We start from the raw sequence: 16,987 nt of genomic DNA, 5'->3' as shown, positions 1-16,987 counted from the left end.
GTGGTTCTGTAACCCCGTTTTGCTGACGCCGATGCGGATGCAGAGGGCAGAGATGGCCCATCCTTAGCAGAGACCAACCTCCACCCTAGGCAGCAGAGCACGCAGCTGGGGGCTTTTCTTTCTAGATCTCAAAAGCCTGCTGTGATGGGGGATCTGGTTCTGCCCTTTCCCTCTCTGCCTCTCCTGGCCCGCCTACCCGGGAACTCCCCGCCTGGAGCCTCTGGGAGGGGAGCGGTGCAGGCCGCCCGCGTCATCTGATGCTGTTTCCTGCAGGAGGGAGAAGAGCGGAAAAAAGTGAAACTCCACCCTCCACCTCTGCCTCCCGCCCCCGGGGCCAAAGTACAAAGGGAGGAGGAAGAAGGGAGCGGGGTCGGAGCCGTCGGGGCCAAAGGAGACGGGGCCAGGAACAGGCAGTCTCGGCCCAACTGCGGACGCTCCCTCCACCCCCTGCGCAAAAAGACCCAACCGGAGTTGAGGCGCTGCCCCTGAAGGCCCCACCTTACACTTGGCGGGTGCCGGAGCCAGGCTCCCAGGACTGCTCCAGAACCGAGGGAAGCTCGGGTCCCTCCAAGCTAGCCATGGTGAGGCGCCGGAGGCCCCGGGGCCCCACCCCCCCGGCCTGACCACACTGCCCTGGGTGCCCTCCTCCAGAAGCCCGAGATGCGGGGGGCCGGGAGACAACACTCCTGGCTCCCCAGAGAGGCGTGGGTCTGGGGCTGAGGGCCAGGGCCCGGATGCCCAGGTTCCGGGACTAGGGCCTCGGCAGCCAGCGGGGGTGGGGACCACGGGCACCCAGAGAAGGTCCTCCACACATCCCAACGCCGGCTCCCGGCCATGGAGCCCTTGAAGAGCCTCTTCCTCAAGAGCCCTCTAGGGTCATGGAATGGCAGTGGCAGCGGGGGTGGTGGGGGCGGTGGAGGAGGCCAGCCTGAGGGGTCTCCAAAGGCAGCGGGTTATGCCAACCCGGTGTGGACAGCCCTGTTCGACTACGAGCCCAGTGGGCAGGATGAGCTGGCCCTGAGGAAGGGTGACCGTGTGGAGGTGCTGTCCCGGGACGCAGCCATCTCAGGAGACGAGGGCTGGTGGGCGGGCCAGGTGGGTGGCCAGGTGGGCATCTTCCCGTCCAACTATGTGTCTCGGGGTGGCGGCCCGCCCCCCTGCGAGGTGGCCAGCTTCCAGGAGCTGCGGCTGGAGGAGGTGATCGGCATTGGAGGCTTTGGCAAGGTGTACAGGGGCAGCTGGCGAGGTGAGCTGGTGGCTGTGAAGGCAGCTCGCCAGGACCCCGATGAGGACATCAGTGTGACAGCCGAGAGCGTTCGCCAGGAGGCCCGGCTCTTCGCCATGCTGGCACACCCCAACATCATTGCCCTCAAGGCTGTGTGCCTGGAGGAGCCCAACCTGTGCCTGGTGATGGAGTATGCAGCCGGTGGGCCCCTCAGCCGAGCTCTGGCTGGGCGGCGCGTGCCTCCCCATGTGCTGGTCAACTGGGCTGTGCAGATTGCCCGTGGGATGCACTACCTGCACTGCGAGGCCCTGGTGCCCGTCATCCACCGTGATCTCAAGTCCAACAACAGTGAGTTTCTGGGGGCATGGTTGGGGGTGGCATGGCTCTGGTACACACCTGCTCCCAACCTTCCACTGAGCCTAGCTTAGGGTCTACTGCAGGTAGGAGCTCCCACCCTAGGGGGTCCCAGCTGACCAGGGGTGCCCATGGGCTCAAGCTAGCCCCCAAACAGAGCCCCAGGCACCCAGCAGAGTCTTCCTGCGCCAGCTTCAGAAGTCCTTGACCCCAGCCTGCAGCTGCGGTTTGGACAAGTTAAGAAATTGGTATCTCTCAGGTGGGCCATAAGCATCCTGCCCAGCCATGGCTCCCACCTCAAGGAAGTCCTCTGGAAGCTCGTGCTCCTCATCTTCTCCTCCCCTAAATTCATGTTCGTGGAGTTGGTGCTCTGTCCTCCCCTCCCGTCGTCATGGGCAGCTCCTCCAGAACAGATATCTCAGAGAGGGAAGCCCTCCTTGGCAGTCAAGGCTAAGGCCAGGGCTGGAATTCTGGCCTAGCCCTCCCTGGCTTCATGACCTCTAGCTGGTTACTCCAACTCGGAGCCTCAATTTCAGAATCTGTAAAAAGGGAGAGTGAAACAGCTCAACAGCTTGGGCAAGCCCGACCTGTGATCCCCAACCCACAGCGGGTCCTCAGCCATGGAGATGGACATTTGAGGGCTGGATCGCCAAGAGGGCCTAGCCTGAAATCAGTGCTTGGGATGGGAGTGCTGGGCTAAGGGAGACTCCATCTCCCATCATTTCAAGCCCCCGACACGCTGCCCATCATGGCCCAAGAGAAGTGAGTGACAGCTTCAGAGGGTTTCCTGGTGCACGCAGCATTTAGAGAGAGAAGGCATGGAAGCAGGACCCAGCACACAGCAGGGACCAGGAGCAGGGGCCTCCTAGAGCCCAGAGTGCAGGCTGGAGAGCAGCAGTAGGAAATGCAGGAGGGGCCAGGCTCAGTGGGGTCACTGGAAAAGCATGAGACATTCTTAGAGGGGGGTCAGCGTGGATATTTTGAGCCTCCTGGCCTGGGCTGACCATGGACAAGGGGCTTGCAGGAAACAGAGTGCTGAGCCCCAGATATCCAAGTTCTTGCCAGGACTGGGGGAGCCAGGGGAGGCCTGCCAACCATCCTACCCACTCTTCTCATCCCTGGTAGGGTGCGGTTCCCACCTCTCAGCCTCAACCCTGGGCTCTAACTATCTAGGGACCCCCACTACCTGCCCCAATCTGAGGGGGATTCCCCGAAGGCACAGGGGGAGGGGACTCCCATCTTCTGTTTTTCCTCCGTTTTCTTTCCAGAAAAAATGGAACAATAGCCCAGGCCCCTGCTCCCCACCCTCCCCACTGCTTCCTGCGTTTCCTGCTGCCCCTGAGCCGGCTTCCTGTCCCTGCTCCAGCCCCTGCTCCCTCCCTAGCCCAGCTGCCTGCAGGGGAGGAAAGAGCTGGGGGTGGAGGACTTGCGGGAGGAAGGAGCCTGGAACTGCTCCCCTACTCCCCTCTAGTTCCCCTGCTTCCCTCTCAGAGTCTGGGAGGTGGTGGTAAAGGGCAGGCAAGGTGCCCTCAGCCTCCCTGAGCCTGGCATTTAACCTCAGAGACCCCAGTCCTAGGCCCAAGTTGCTGTCTGCAGGATTGGGGTGGGGGGAGTCCCTGGGCTGGGGGGGGCACAGGCAGGAAACAATGGCATGATTTTCCTGGACAATGGGGGCCTTGTGAGGAAGCCTGGCGGGGAGAGGAGGGGGAATTCTCCAGGCCCACGAGTCACAGGACTGACCAGCCAGCCCGGCCTGGGCCTGACCTCCCCCAGTTCTCCCCAAAAGGACTCCCCCTCCCAAGTGGGAGACCTGGCCCAGGCCTCCCAGAAAGGAGAAGTAGGGACCACGGGAGGGAAGCGGAAGAGGCGTGAGCTGCCCAGGCCACTCCCAAGCCCCACAGAGGCCAGCCCAGGGAGGGAGCTGGTGGCCAGGTGCCTGTCAGAGGCCAGGGAGCCCTAAAGGGGCACTGAGAGCTTCCCCCAGTTTCGGGGTCTCTGGCCCATTCTCCTCTGGGTGACCCCTGACCTCCCATGCCTGGGATCTACATCAGACACCAGAACAGCAGTTCGAGTTGGGACAGTTGAAAGCACAGAGAGGAGCTTGGAGAGAAAGCAGAGGATGGGGCTTAGCAGCTGGCAGAGCCAGGAGCGGGGAGGTAGCAGAAAGACCACAAGTACAAAGAAGTCCTGAAACTTTGGGTGAGTTGTTGCCCCTCTCTGGGCCTCAGATTCCCCACCTGAAAAAGGTGGAGAGTGGCCACCCGGCCTGAGATACTGGAACAGCACTTTGCCAGTCTGGGGTGCCACAAGTGGCTAGAGACAGGCCAAGAAGCAGCAAGTGTTGGTCTTCAAAGGGGAAGGTGGGCCCTGGCACCAGGGGAGGTGCCCATTTCCACTCCACCCACTGCCCCAGCCTGCTGTGTTTCCCCTTTGGAATGAGCTTGTCGTCGGGGGCTTGCTAAACGCTCAGGTCCCCAGCCTCCAGCAGCCAGACCAGAGGCTGTTTTGAAGTTGGCAGTAAGGAGTGACAGAAGAGGGAGAGGAGGGCAGAGATACGATAAGTGCTTTAGGACAACTGGCCTTTAGGATGCTTCTGCCAGGTGGCAGCCCCCATGCAAAAACTTTAAAAGTGTGGTCTTGTTTCATGCTCGTGACAGCCATCTGAGGAGGGTTTTGTTGTCATCCTCAGCTTGATGAAGTGTTCAGGACTCAGCTCCAAGGTCTGGCTCAGAGGAGTGGGTAGATTTTGAGACCATTCTCTGGATTAGGAAAAATTGCAGGAAAATCTACTGGGCATGCCGGGATAGTAAAGGTGGTCATGGAGGGCACCTGGACATCAGGTAGAGCTGCTGAACCAATTTGTCTGGCCTGGAGTTGCAAATGTGGAAGATGCCAGTGGGGAGAGGGAGCTGGTACCTGGAAGAGGCTGAGTCAGCCAGGGGCAGTGGGCAGAGGTTGAGGAGAGGTCATGCTCTGAGAAGCACCAGCGCCGAAATGGCTGAAGGTGGAGGACACAGAAACAGAGCCAAGCAGCCAGGGGCTGTGGAGGCTGAGGATGGTGGGGCAGCGGGGACAGCTGGCAGCGGGGACAGCTGGCAGCAGTGCCAGATGCCTCCTCAAGGCCCAGGTGGCCTGGCCAGCAGCAGGATCAGGGCTTGTTGCTTTAAGCCCTGAAAAATGAGCACCCTGGTTCTGCCACCTCCTCTGGGAAGTCTTCCCTGACTCACCAGGCTGTATTAGGTGCCCTTCCCATCTGCCCCACCCCCTGTGCCCTATGCTGCCCCCATGACAGCCGTGTCACACAGGGCAGGAGAGCTGAGAGGTGTGCCCTGACATGGGTCCAGAAACATGGTTGACTTGATATTGCTTCTCTTCCACAGTGCAGTTGGCTGTAACCTGAAAAGTAGAGGGGCCCTTCAGACCCTTCATGACTCTATGACTTTGTCCTCTTTCTATTCCTCGAAAACTTCTCTCATTTGAGCCATTCCTGTCCTGGTGAGAGATATGCAAGTTGCTGCTTCTCCTCTTTGTACCAAGTACGGTGGCCCCTTTTGGGTTAAAGCCATGAGCCCCTGCCAAGTCTGACCATCCACGCCTACATTTACCCCAAGCTCCTCCTTTGTGGCCAAGAACCATCACTTTCTTGGACCCCACCCTTTCTCTTCCCTTCCAGCTGCATTGGTAGGTATCTTTTGGAGTCTTTGCTTTGGGAGTGGCTGCACTTGCCACAGTGTGATGTGGGCACTAGGGGCCTGTGGTACCTGCTGGGCTTCTTTTCTCACCAAGAGCTTCCCTCTTGCTCCCCACTCCAAGGGGGGTTCTGATTCACGCTCCTGCCTCAACAAAATGACAGGAGACTCACAGATCTCTCTTGAAATCAAAGCCATAAATGCCCAGAGCTGCCACCTTGCCAGTTTTGCTTCAGTGTAGTATTAGGGAAAAGCTAGAACACTGGTTTCAGAGCCACACAGACCAGGTTGTAATCTCTGCTGTATTTGTTGTATGACCTCTGCCAAGTCATTTCCCTGCTTGGTTTCCTCATCTGTGAAACATGAAAAATATTATTTAGCTCATAAATGGTTTTGAGTGCTGGGGTTGAGTGTGAAATGTTTGGCCTCAGCCAGGTGCAGTGGCCTGTAATCCCAGCACTTTGGGAGGCCGAGGCGGGCAGATCACCTGAGGTTGGGAGTTCGAGACCAGCCTGACCAACATGGAGAAACCCTGTCTCTACTAAAAATACAAAATTAGTCAGGCGTGGTGGCACATGCCCATAATCCCACTACTCGGGAGGCTGGGGCAGGACAATCGCTTGAACCCAGGAGGTGGAGGTTGCAGTGAGCCAAGATCACGCCATTGCACTCCAGCCTGGGCAACAAGAGCAAAACTCTATCTTAAGAAAGAAAAAAAAAAGGAAAAGAAAAGAAATATCTGACCTCAAGTAGGTCCTCAAGATCTAGACCAAGTCACCTCTGTGCCCCCAGGACCCAGCCAGGATGTCCGTCAGATGAGTTTGCTCCCAGCTCTTACCCTGTCCCCACCACCTGATCCTGGAGCATCCACAATCTGGCCCCTCTTCTCTAGTTTTGCTGCTGCAGCCCATTGAGGGTGACGACATGGAGCACAAGACCCTGAAGATCACCGACTTTGGCCTGGCCCGAGAGTGGCACAAAACCACACAAATGAGTGCCGCGGGCACCTACGCCTGGATGGCTCCTGAGGTTATCAAGGCCTCTACCTTCTCTAAGGGCAGTGACGTCTGGAGGTGCGGCCCTCGGTGGGGCTGGACGGGCTGCTACGGGGCTGCAGAGGGCAGAGGTGGCTGCCTAAATCTAGGGCTGGGCCAAGTCCAGGGACAGGGACCCAAACCACTTGGCTCCTAGTTGCTTTTGGGTGAAGTGGCAGTAAGGGGGTGGGGGTTGGGAGAGAAAAGGGAAGACAGACCTGTTGTCTCGCCCACAGTTTTGGGGTGCTGCTGTGGGAACTGCTGACCGGGGAGGTGCCATACCGTGGCATTGACTGCCTTGCTGTGGCCTATGGCGTAGCTGTTAACAAGCTCACACTGCCCATCCCATCCACCTGCCCCGAGCCCTTCGCACAGCTTATGGCCGGTAAGAGGACAGGGAGGGCAGGTGAGGTACAGAGCTCCCTGGCCCAGGACACATCCACCCACGGACCCCTTCTTATTCTGTCCCCGCTGCACGCCGTGCCCCTAGACTGCTGGGCGCAGGACCCCCACCGCAGGCCCGACTTCGCCTCCATCCTGCAGCAGTTGGAGGCGCTGGAGGCACAGGTCCTACGGGAAATGCCGCGGGACTCCTTCCATTCCATGCAGGAAGGCTGGAAGCGCGAGATCCAGGGTCTCTTCGACGAGCTGCGAGCCAAGGAAAAGGTGCGAGGAATCAAGGGACCCAGCGTTGGAAGGAGTGTCTCCCCGATCTCCCTGGGGCAGAGTCGGGGCGGGCGCTGCCGGGATCGGTGCCAGGCTGACCTCTCCACCTTCGCTGTCTCGGGCGCAGGAACTACTGAGCCGCGAGGAGGAGCTGACGCGAGCGGCGCGCGAGCAGCGGTCACAGGCGGAGCAGCTGCGGCGGCGCGAGCACCTGCTGGCCCAGTGGGAGCTAGAGGTGTTCGAGCGCGAGCTGACGCTGCTGCTGCAGCAGGTGGACCGCGAGCGACCGCACGTGCGCCGCCGCCGCGGGACATTCAAGCGCAGCAAGCTCCGGGCGCGCGACGGCGGCGAGCGTATCAGCATGCCACTCGGTGAGGGGCGGGCCCCGGGGCGTCCCCCGCCATTGGCTGCGGGAGTGGGGGTGGAGCCAGGCCTGTGTACTCACCGCGCTGGGATTGGTTTAGGGTGTTGTGGGTGGGCCCGTGAGATGAAGGCTGGGAGGGGTGGAGCCGGGAGTGGTTTTTTTCTGTCTGTGGGCGGGTTCTGGCGGAAGTATTTGCATGTCGGTCTGGGAGTGGCTGGGATCGGGAAGGGGTGGGGTTCACGAAAGTTCTGGGAAGGTCTAGGGGGCGGGGCCGGCCGGCGCCAGGGCATCTCCGACTCAGACGAGTAGCTTTCCTTATCCAGACCCAAGGGCTCAAGAAAGCAGTGAGGCTGGTCACAGTCTCACAGCCACCGTGCCGCTCCCTATGTGGCCTGGGAGCTGGCCTTGGGCCCCTGCAGGTTGGGGTCCTGGCTCTACTTCATCACAAACCTGAACCCTGCTCCCCCCAACCCAAATCCCAGACTTCAAGCACCGCATCACCGTGCAGGCCTCACCCGGCCTTGACCGGAGGAGAAACGTCTTCGAGGTCGGGCCTGGGGATTCGCCCACCTTCCCCCGGTTCCGAGCCATCCAGTGTAAGAAACTTCACCTCTCATGCCCCTCTCCGCCCCCCAGCTCCTTATTGTCTGTCAGACCTTATTCTTGGAGGCGGAGCCCACTCACTATCCCCTCTTCCTCCCCGCCCCCAGGCTCCCTGCCTTAGGTCTAGCCTGTTACCTCTGAACTCCCCAAGCAGCATTAATTTTACTTATTTTTTTTAGTCAAATAATTGTATGACACTATGTACTACTAATTTTCTAAATGCTTTGCTAATATTAATTTCTTGCAATAATTCTATTTGGTAGTTATTTTTATTGTTAATTTAAGTTTTATGGATGAGAAAAGTGAAAAAAGTAACTTGTTACACAGTTAATAAGTGGAAGAGCCAGAATCAAACTCAGGCAGTTGGTGTCAGTGTCTGTACTAATTACTAAGCAGCAAACTTCAGCTGAAGGGCTAGATGAGATGCCCCACCCCACTGTTGGCCCCAAGACCCAAACCCATCTATCTTGCCCAAAGCTCACCCTGGGAATGGTACAGGGCCCAGCCTGCTCCCCATACTCTAAAGGTTATCCCTGAAGCCTGACTGTGATGATGGAGGGAGAATAAAGATTATCTCCGATTTAATCGGTTTCCCCTGCAGTGGAGCCTGCAGAGCCAGGCCAGGCATGGGGCCGCCAGTCCCCCCGACGTCTGGAGGACTCAAGCAATGGAGAGCGGCGAGCATGCTGGGCTTGGGGTCCTAGTTCCCCCAAGCCTGGGGAAGCCCAGAATGGGAGGTGAGTACCTGAGTGCCCCCCAGACCCAGCATCATCTGCTTTCCCCAAGTCCTGAAATTCCTAAAGCACCCCTCCTTGCCCTCCCATCACCAGGAGAAGGTCCCGCATGGACGAAGCCACATGGTACCTGGATTCAGATGACTCATCCCCCTTAGGATCTCCTTCCACACCCCCAGCACTCAATGGTGAGTGGCCTTCCTCCCCCGGCAGGATCTGGCTGAGCTCCTTCCGTGGGCACCTTGGGGAGGCCACAATAGGCTAGTAGGCAAAGCAGGAGTCCTGCCCTGGTTGCTCTCATTCTAGAGACTAGGAAACCAAGGCTGAGACAAGACAGAGCCGATCCTGGAACCCAGGTCTGACCTGCAGGCCCACGACCAAGCAGCATACAGCCCAGGCCTCGGCTCGGGGCCCAAAGTCTCATCCCCTTGTTCAGACCTGGCCTGCAAGAAGCCTCTTCCCTGGCCCCATGGCAGCCCCTGTGCCTTTAGCAGGCTCCAGGGAGAAAAGAAAGACAGGAAGCCCACCTGGCATTTGGTACCCAAGGGAAGCTGGACCCAGATGGGGGAAGGAATCAGCCTGTGTGGGGTGGAGCCAAACAAGTGTCAGCCACACTGTGCTTCTCAGAGCCCCTTCTGGGAGCCTGTAGGTGAAGAAGAGAATGAGAAGGCCGAGCAGGCAGGATCCAGGACCCATTCTCACCACATCCAGGATAGCTCGGGGCCTTTCTGTTCTCCACGACGGTAACTGCCCTACTGTGCCAGGCATTCCCTCTAAGCATTGATGAAGAGGGGCTACTATTACCCCATTTTGCAGATAAGGAAACTGAGGCTCTGAGAGGTGAAGTAACCTACCTCAAACCCCCAGCTGAGGATTTGAACCCAGAGAGGCTTCAGCTCCAATGCTCTCGTAGTGAGCTCAGAAGCTTTCACTTGAAGAAAGGGCTTCTCACGTATAGACTGCTTAGGAAGCCAGAGGGTCAGGCAGAAGGCAGGGCTCCAGCATTGCAGGGAGGAGGGCTCACTCAGCTCAACACTGCCCAGCTCTGACTGAGGCCAGAGAGTTATGGCCTCCCTTGCCTGTGGGTCCCTGTGCCAACCTAGGGACCATCCTCAGAGCCCCCACACCTGCTGCTCACAGCCAGAATGTAGGACCCGCTTAGCTGCTCTCAGAAGAGTCCTGTTCAGCAAGCCGTTTAAACTCACTCCTCCCATCCCACCCAGCCCATCGCCTCTACCATTCCCTGAGCTACACTTGATAGTTGTAACAACAGCTAACCTTTGTTGGTTCTCTTCTATGTGCCAAGCAGTTCTGTGAGGGGAGTAGTAGTATTGGCCTGCATTTTACAACAGAGAAAACTGAGGCACAGAGAGATTAAGTGGTTTGATGTAAGGCAACCAGTAGAGCAGGGATTTGATCTGCTCTTGCCTGTCTGACCACAGAGGCAGAGCCCTGGGCCTCCATCCGCCCCGCCATTTGCTACTCCAGCAGCTGCACTGCCCCCAGCATCTGTCCTGCAGGGACTGAACTGAGAGCTGGAAGGCCAAGGAGGCTTCTTGAATTCACTTGCTCTAAATTGTACCAGGCCAGATGGGCCAAAGGAGAACTTGAGAGCCTGTCAACCCAGGTGTGTAGGCTGAAGCAGGTCCTGACTGTTCCACAGAACTCTCTGGCCCTGAGCTCCCAGAAGCAGGGGCACAAGGGGCCTGGGCCCCATCGTTCTCAAGCTTGCCCCATGTTTTTTTATCCAAAGAATTTGTTAATTATTTATGAAGAGAAACTACTTATTAGCCCATATATTCATGAATAGTTCAGGTCAGTGACAAACTTCTAAGTAATTCAACCCATAGAAATTCTTCATATTCCAAAATCACTTTGCATTCTGAGAGATAGCAGCCTTCCTCATCTCCTCGAAGTATTTCATGGCATCATAACTTCTGTAGACATCTGTGCCCATAGAAATCTGAAATGCCTTCTTTCTTGGTCCAGCCCCAGCAAACTGAGAGAGCCGCAGCCCCCAGGGATACAGTGAATGCTCCCACAATATGAAATTGCAGATGTGTGGCCAGAAGGCCACATGTCTGAGGTTTCATGAAAGCACTGGAAACCATGGTAGTTACTGTTCTTGATAAGTATGTCGGCCTCAACACCAATGCCCTTCCTGGCTGATGAAGAAATGGATTGCCACTTGCCCCGAAAGGATGTCAGCTGCCCAGCTCAGTGGCTGGCTGAGCATCTGGTTCCCCTAGCCCAATCCCACACTCCACGCATCATCTGGGTCCATGAAAGTACATGACATTGACCTCACAGCCACCCCCAGAAACCCAGCTAAGAATCAAATAATGGGGCTTCACAGAGGTCCCAGACCCTGTGAGATGGTCCCCAGCATAAGCCACACCACTGGAGAGTCACACACACCCTCACCCTGTCCCCAGTGGGCTGTTCTGGTCCCTGGAGAGCTGGCTGCAAGGAGTGGCACATTGGCAGGGTGCACTCAGCTACGCTGATAGCAACTGCCCTGTGAAGCTTGTTGCCTTAGAGCCAATAACTACGTGGCTATGTCCTCCCTGTGAGACCTCACGGAAGCAGTTTCGCCTCTATCTATCTATCTTTGGGTCAAGAAGAGTCACGCAGCTTTCTCCTAAACAACAGAGTTGCTAACTCTTGCTGCCAGGAAGCTTAGAGGCAGATTCAAATCCTAGCTGGATTATGTTGACCAAGTCCCTTACCCTTCAGAACCTCAGTTTCTCAGGCCATTGACTGCAGGAACTTCTGTTCACTCTCATTTTGTCTGCTGGACCCTATCTTCTCTTCCCTTTGTCTCATTTCTGTCTTTTATTTTTTTAAAGATAGAGTCTCATTCTGTTACCCAGGCTGGACTGCAATGGCACGATCATGGCTCACTGCAAACTCTGCCTCCCAGGCTCAAGTGATCCTCCCACCTCAGCTTCCTGAGTAGCAGGGACTACAGGTGCATGCCATGCTTGGCTAATTTTTATATTTTTTGTAGAGATGGGGTTTTGCCATGTTACCTAGGCTGGGCTGGGCTTAAGTAGTCCACCCACCCCAGCCTCCCAAAGTGCTGGCATTACAGGTGTGAGCCACCACACCCGGCTTGCTCTTGCTATTTTCTTTTTCTTTTTTTTTTTTTTTGAGAAGGAGTCTTGTTCTGTCACCCAGGCTGGAGTGCAGTGGTGTGACCTCAGCTCACTTCAGCCTCCACCTCCCACATTCAAGCAATTCTCCCTCAGCCTCCCCAGTAGCTGGGATTACAGGCATGTGTCACCATGCCCAGCTAATTTTTTTTTTTTTTGAGATGAAGTGTCATTCTATTGCCCAGGCTGGAGGGCAGTGGTGCAATCTCGGCTCACTACAACCTCCACCTCCCAGGTTCAAGTGATTCTCCTGCCTCAGCCTCCCAAGTAGCAGGGATTACAGGCATGTGCCACAATGCCCGGCTAATTTTTGTATTTGTAGTAGAGATGAGGTTTCACCATGTTGACCAGGCTGGTCCCGAACTCCTGACCTCAAGTGAGCCACCTGCTTCAGCTTCCCAAAGTGCTGGGATTACAAGCGTGAACCACCATGCCCGGCCTAATTTTTGTATTTAGTAGAGACAGGGTTTGACCATGTTGGCCAGGCTAGTCTCGCACTCCTGACCTCAAGTGATCTGCCCTACTTGGCCTCCCAAAGTGCTGGGATTATAGGCTTGAGCCATCACTCCCAGCCTCTCTTGCTTTTTTTTTTTTTTTTTGAGATGGAGTCTCACTCTGTCACCCAGGCTGGAGCGCAGTGGCGGGATCTCGGCTCACTGTAACCTCCGCCTCCTGGGTTCAAGCGATTCTCCTGCCTCAGCCTCCCAAGTAGCTGAGACTACAGGTGTGTGCCACCATGCCCTGCTAATTTTTGTATTTTTTAGTAGAGACAGGGTTTCACCATGTTGGCCAGGATGGTCTCGATTTCTTGACCTCGTGATCCGCCCACCTTGGCCTCCCAAAGTGCTGGGATTACAGGTGTGAGCCACCGCACCCGGCCAACTCTTTCTTTTTTTTAAACATGATTTCCCCTCTTCTGTTTAAACTCACTGTAAATGATCAGTTCTTCACCTGCGAAGTGGGGGTGATAATGATAACCTCGTGGTTGGTGCAAGGATTATAAAAATGGATTCTTCATCAAACAAGAATTTGCTTTTTTTTTTTCTTCGAGACGGAGTCTCGCTCTGTTGCCCAGGCTGGAGTGCAGTGGTGTGATTTTGGCTCACTGCAAGCTCCGCCTCCTGGGTTCATGCCATTCTCCTGCCTCAGCCTCTTGAGTACCTGGGACTACAGGCGCCCACCACCACGCCTGGCTAATTTTTTGTATTTTTAGTAGGGACAGGGTTTCACCGTGTTAGCCAGGATGGTCTCGATCTCCTGACCTCATGATCATCCCACCTGGGCCTCCCAAAGTGCTGGGATTGCACATGTGAGCCACCGCGCCTGGCCCAGGGATTTGCATTTTAAGAGCCAGGCATTAACATGTTAAACACTGCCCTGACCTCATATGATGAAGGAGGCAGACTCATAAACAAGTCCAGTAGCACCTGTATGAGGCATAACGTGAGCAATAACTGTGTAGGTTCAGGGAGATTCTGGGAGGGCTTCACAGAGGAAGTGACATCCCAGTTGGTCTTGGATGGTGCATAAGAGGTCACTGAAAGCCAAGGTGGGAAAGGTCAGCCACCCAGAGTGAATAGTGTGTGCGCAGGCATGCAGCTCACCATACCCAAGGAAAAGGCAACCTGGCTGAACTCCGAGAAGAGTTGAGAGCCGAGGAGTCTCAGGACTGGGGCTGCGGACAGGGGCCAAGGCACATGGGTCAGTAGATGTTGATTGAATGAATGAGTGAATGAAGCTGGAAGTGATGGGTAGTTTTTAAGCAGAGACCTGTCTTTAACAGGTTTGCATTTTAGAAGGATGCCCTTGTCCCTTCAGTGGCAGTGGCCGGGGTGGGAGTTGGGTGAGGTAAGAGGCAGAGAGTCTGAGTAAGGGTTGGGGCTGACAGAAGGGACTGTGAGCTGAGTCCTGGTTCATAGTAGAAGCTCATTTTTCCCAGCCTTGTATTTCTTCCTCCCGACATCCAACCCGCTGCTGCACTCCAGGCAGGAGGGGAAAGGCAGAGGGACAAGGCCAGGGAGGGCTTCAGAGGACCAGCCAAGGAGGCCAGACTTTCTCCTAGTGACAGTGGAGAGCCACAGCAGTTTCTAGAGCCAAGGAGGGATCTGACAAAATCAGGGCTTGTGAGAGCCCATCCTAGAGTCCCTTGTCCTTAATGAGGGGTTCCCCATCCCTGCCCAAGTGGTCTAGAATGGAGTCAGGCCAACCCTAGACTGGAAGGTAGGACACTAGTGTCTTGAAATCTGGGGCAGAGTCTGGCTGGGAAATGGTGGAGAGCAAAGGTTCTACTGCCCTTGCCTGGGGTGAGGCCAGCCCTTGCCTGGGGTGAGGTCGGCTCCACCTTTCACTGGCTGTACAGCTCCACACAAGCCCTCAAACTCTCTGAGCCTGGAACCCCTGGGGCATGAGGATCAGACAACATAATGCCCCTATGCCATTCAGCTCAGGCCTGGCACAAATACATACTCTGTAAATTAGCTGTGACCTTGGGCAAGGTACTGACCCCTCTGAACCTCATTTTCCTCCTTTCTAGAATAGAGACAGGGATTTATGCCCTCAGGGCTGCCATGTACCTTAGAGTTGACTGTGTGCATCTTATAAGCTACAGCTGGAGCGGGGGTGGGTGGGCAGAAGGGGCAGGGCTGCCAAGCCAGGAAGCTGGTGGGCACAGAGCACAGGGCGCCGGTCCCAGTCAGTGGGACCTGCCATGCCCCTGGGCCTGGATGTTGCCCCTGGCAGGCCACGGAGGCCCACCGTGACCTGGCCCCAGCCTGCCTCCACTGGGATTGCCCATCCATCTTTCGGGTCTGGGGTCGCTGGCTGCCATTGGGCTTTGCTGCCGCTTCCTCCACCTGCACTGCCCTCCCCTCCCAGTGCCCATCTTGTGAAAGGCCAGAATGTGGGTATGTGATGGGGAGGCCATGGGACCTGTGGGACAAGGGAAGATGCTAGTAGAGGGCAGAACTCAGTCCTTGTTCCAAGACCACGGAGAGGTCTTGGGCCCTCACCCGGAATATGCACCAGCCACACCCTCACCTGTGCCGCCTCTGCCCGCAGGTAACCCCCCGCGGCCTAGCCTGGAGCCCGAGGAGCCCAAGAGGCCTGTCCCCGCAGAGCGCGGTAGCAGCTCTGGGACGCCCAAGCTGATCCAGCGGGCGCTGCTGCGCGGCACCGCCCTGCTCGCCTCGCTGGGCCTTGGCCGCGACCTGCAGCCGCCGGGAGGCCCAGGACGCGAGCGCGGGGAGTCCCCGACAACACCCCCGACGCCAACGCCCGCGCCCTGCCCGACCGAGCCGCCCCCTTCCCCGCTCATCCGCTTCTCGCTCAAGACGCCCGACTCCCCGCCCACTCCTGCACCCCTGTTGCTGGACTTGGGTATCCCTGCGGGCCAGCGGTCAGCCAAGAGCCCCCGACGTGAGGAGGAGCCCCGCGGTGAGTGGCCTGAAGCCGGCCTGCTTCACATATGGGAGACGGGGGTTCCCAGGGAGGGAGGAGTGGCTGGTGGGGACATGCAAGGAGGCAAGGCCGAGACCACAGTCATCAGCTGGACCCTGAACCAGGCACTCGGGGTACTGAAGACGCATGTAGGGAGCAGAGTTCTAAGTTCAGCTATCAGGTGGTCCAGGCAGGTGGGGGCAATGCCTGCTGTGAAATAACAGAAGTAATCGGGCCAGGCAGTGGTGCACGCCTGTGATCCCAGCACTCTGGGAGGATCACGTGAGCCTTGAAAGGTTGAGGCTGCAGTGAGCGGTGATCATGACACTGGACTCCAGCCTGGGCGACACAGCATACATGTAATCATAATCGTAGCAAACTCCTGGCTCCTTACTTGTGCCAAGTACTGTTTGCAAGGCTTTCCCGAGATGGTCTCATTTAGTCATAACAACCAGAGAACTAAGCGCTCCTAGATGCCCATTTTTAGGTGAGGAAATTTAAGGCACAGAGATTAAGGGACCCACAGCTCCCACAGCTAGTAAGTGGCAGGGCCGGGATCCACATCCAGGCCAGCCTGCTGCAGAGGCCTCACTCCTAACTATTACAAAAAACAGAGGCACCGCGGAGCAGGAAGGGCAGTGGAAGTTGAGTCAAGTAGGTCACTGTGCAGATGGGAAAACTGAGGCCCAGAGCAGGACAGTGTCTTGGGGACCTCAGCAGTTGGGGGTTGCCTGACCCTGTGCCCCTCCTATATCCTCACAGGAGGCACTGTCTCACCCCCACCGGGGACATCACGCTCTGCTCCTGGCACCCCAGGCACCCCACGTTCACCACCCCTGGGCCTCATCAGCCGACCTCGGCCCTCGCCCCTTCGCAGCCGCATTGATCCCTGGAGCTTTGTGTCAGCTGGGCCACGGCCTTCTCCCCTGCCATCACCACAGCCTGCACCCCGCCGGGCACCCTGGACCTTGTTCCCGGACTCAGACCCCTTCTGGGACTCCCCACCTGCCAACCCCTTCCGGGGGGGCCCCCAGGACTGCAGGGCACAGACCAAAGACATGGGTGCCCAGGCCCCATGGGTGCCGGAGGCGGGGCCTTGAGTGGGCCAGGCCACTCCCCCGAGCTCCAGCTGCCTTAGGAGGAGTCACAGCATACACTGGAACAGGAGCTGGGTCAGCCTCTGCAGCTGCCTCAGTTTCCCCAGGGACCCCACCCCCCCCTTTGGGGGTCAGGAACACTACACTGCACAGGAAGCCTTCACACTGGAAGGGGGACCTGCGCCCCCACACCTGAAACCTGTAGGTCCCCCCAGCTCACCTGCCCTACTGGGGCCCGACACTGTACCCAGCTGGTTGGGAGGACCAGAGCCTGTCTCAGGGAATTGCCTGCTGGGGTGATGCAGGGAGGAGGGGAGGTGCAGGGAAGAGGGGCCGGCCTCAGCTGTCACCAGCACTTTTGACCAAGTCCTGCTACTGCGGCCCCTGCCCTAGGGCTTAGAGCATGGACCTCCTGCCCTGGGGGTCATCTGGGGCCAGGGCTCTCTGGGTGCCTTCCTGCTGCCCCAGCCAGGGTTGGAGTCTTAGCCTCGGGATCCAATGAAGCCAGAAGCCAAATAAACTCAAAAGCTGTCTCCCCACATGTAGCCTGTCACCTTTCTTGGAGGTAACCAGGTGACCCAACCTATCATACAACCCTGGTGTCCTGATGCCCCAACAATAGGCAGTTGGA

The 16,987-nt window shown here is 57.3% G+C and overlaps 1 protein-coding gene across 2 annotated transcripts; it reads left to right on the top strand.

The window, feature by feature from the left end:
• The first annotated feature begins 306 nt into the window (after positions 1-306).
• On the top strand, positions 307-16,895 carry MAP3K11 (mitogen-activated protein kinase kinase kinase 11). Of its 2 annotated transcripts, XM_508556.6 has the most exons (10): positions 307-1,573; positions 6,161-6,341; positions 6,539-6,687; positions 6,793-6,968; positions 7,096-7,339; positions 7,815-7,928; positions 8,537-8,672; positions 8,766-8,857; positions 14,882-15,256; positions 16,022-16,895. In XM_508556.6, exons 1-10 carry the CDS (start codon positions 835-837, stop codon positions 16,357-16,359), a joined length of 2,544 nt encoding a protein of 847 aa, XP_508556.2. In that variant the 5' UTR covers positions 307-834; the 3' UTR covers positions 16,360-16,895. The 2 variants fall into 2 exon arrangements, with proteins under 2 accessions (XP_508556.2, XP_009421767.1); XM_009423492.5 differs by lacking the exon at positions 7,815-7,928 and having other exon boundaries at positions 835-1,573.
• Positions 16,896-16,987: the final 92 nt, after the last annotated feature.

Source organism: Pan troglodytes, chromosome 9, assembly GCF_028858775.2.
Source record: "Pan troglodytes isolate AG18354 chromosome 9, NHGRI_mPanTro3-v2.0_pri, whole genome shotgun sequence".
Classification (NCBI taxonomy): domain Eukaryota; kingdom Metazoa; phylum Chordata; class Mammalia; order Primates; family Hominidae; genus Pan; species Pan troglodytes.
This window is presented reverse-complemented; position numbering and strand designations above follow the sequence as displayed.

Bases quoted from the DNA above. Each gene is read 5' to 3' on its own strand.
- MAP3K11 (XM_508556.6), top strand. From the start codon at position 835: ATGGAGCCCTTGAAGAGCCTCTTCCTCAAGAGCCCTCTAGGGTCATGG. The intron at 1,574-6,160 runs GTGAGTTTCTGG...CCTCTTCTCTAG, and splicing joins TGATCTCAAGTCCAACAACA to TTTTGCTGCTGCAGCCCATT. The intron at 6,342-6,538 runs GTGCGGCCCTCG...TCTCGCCCACAG, and splicing joins AAGGGCAGTGACGTCTGGAG to TTTTGGGGTGCTGCTGTGGG.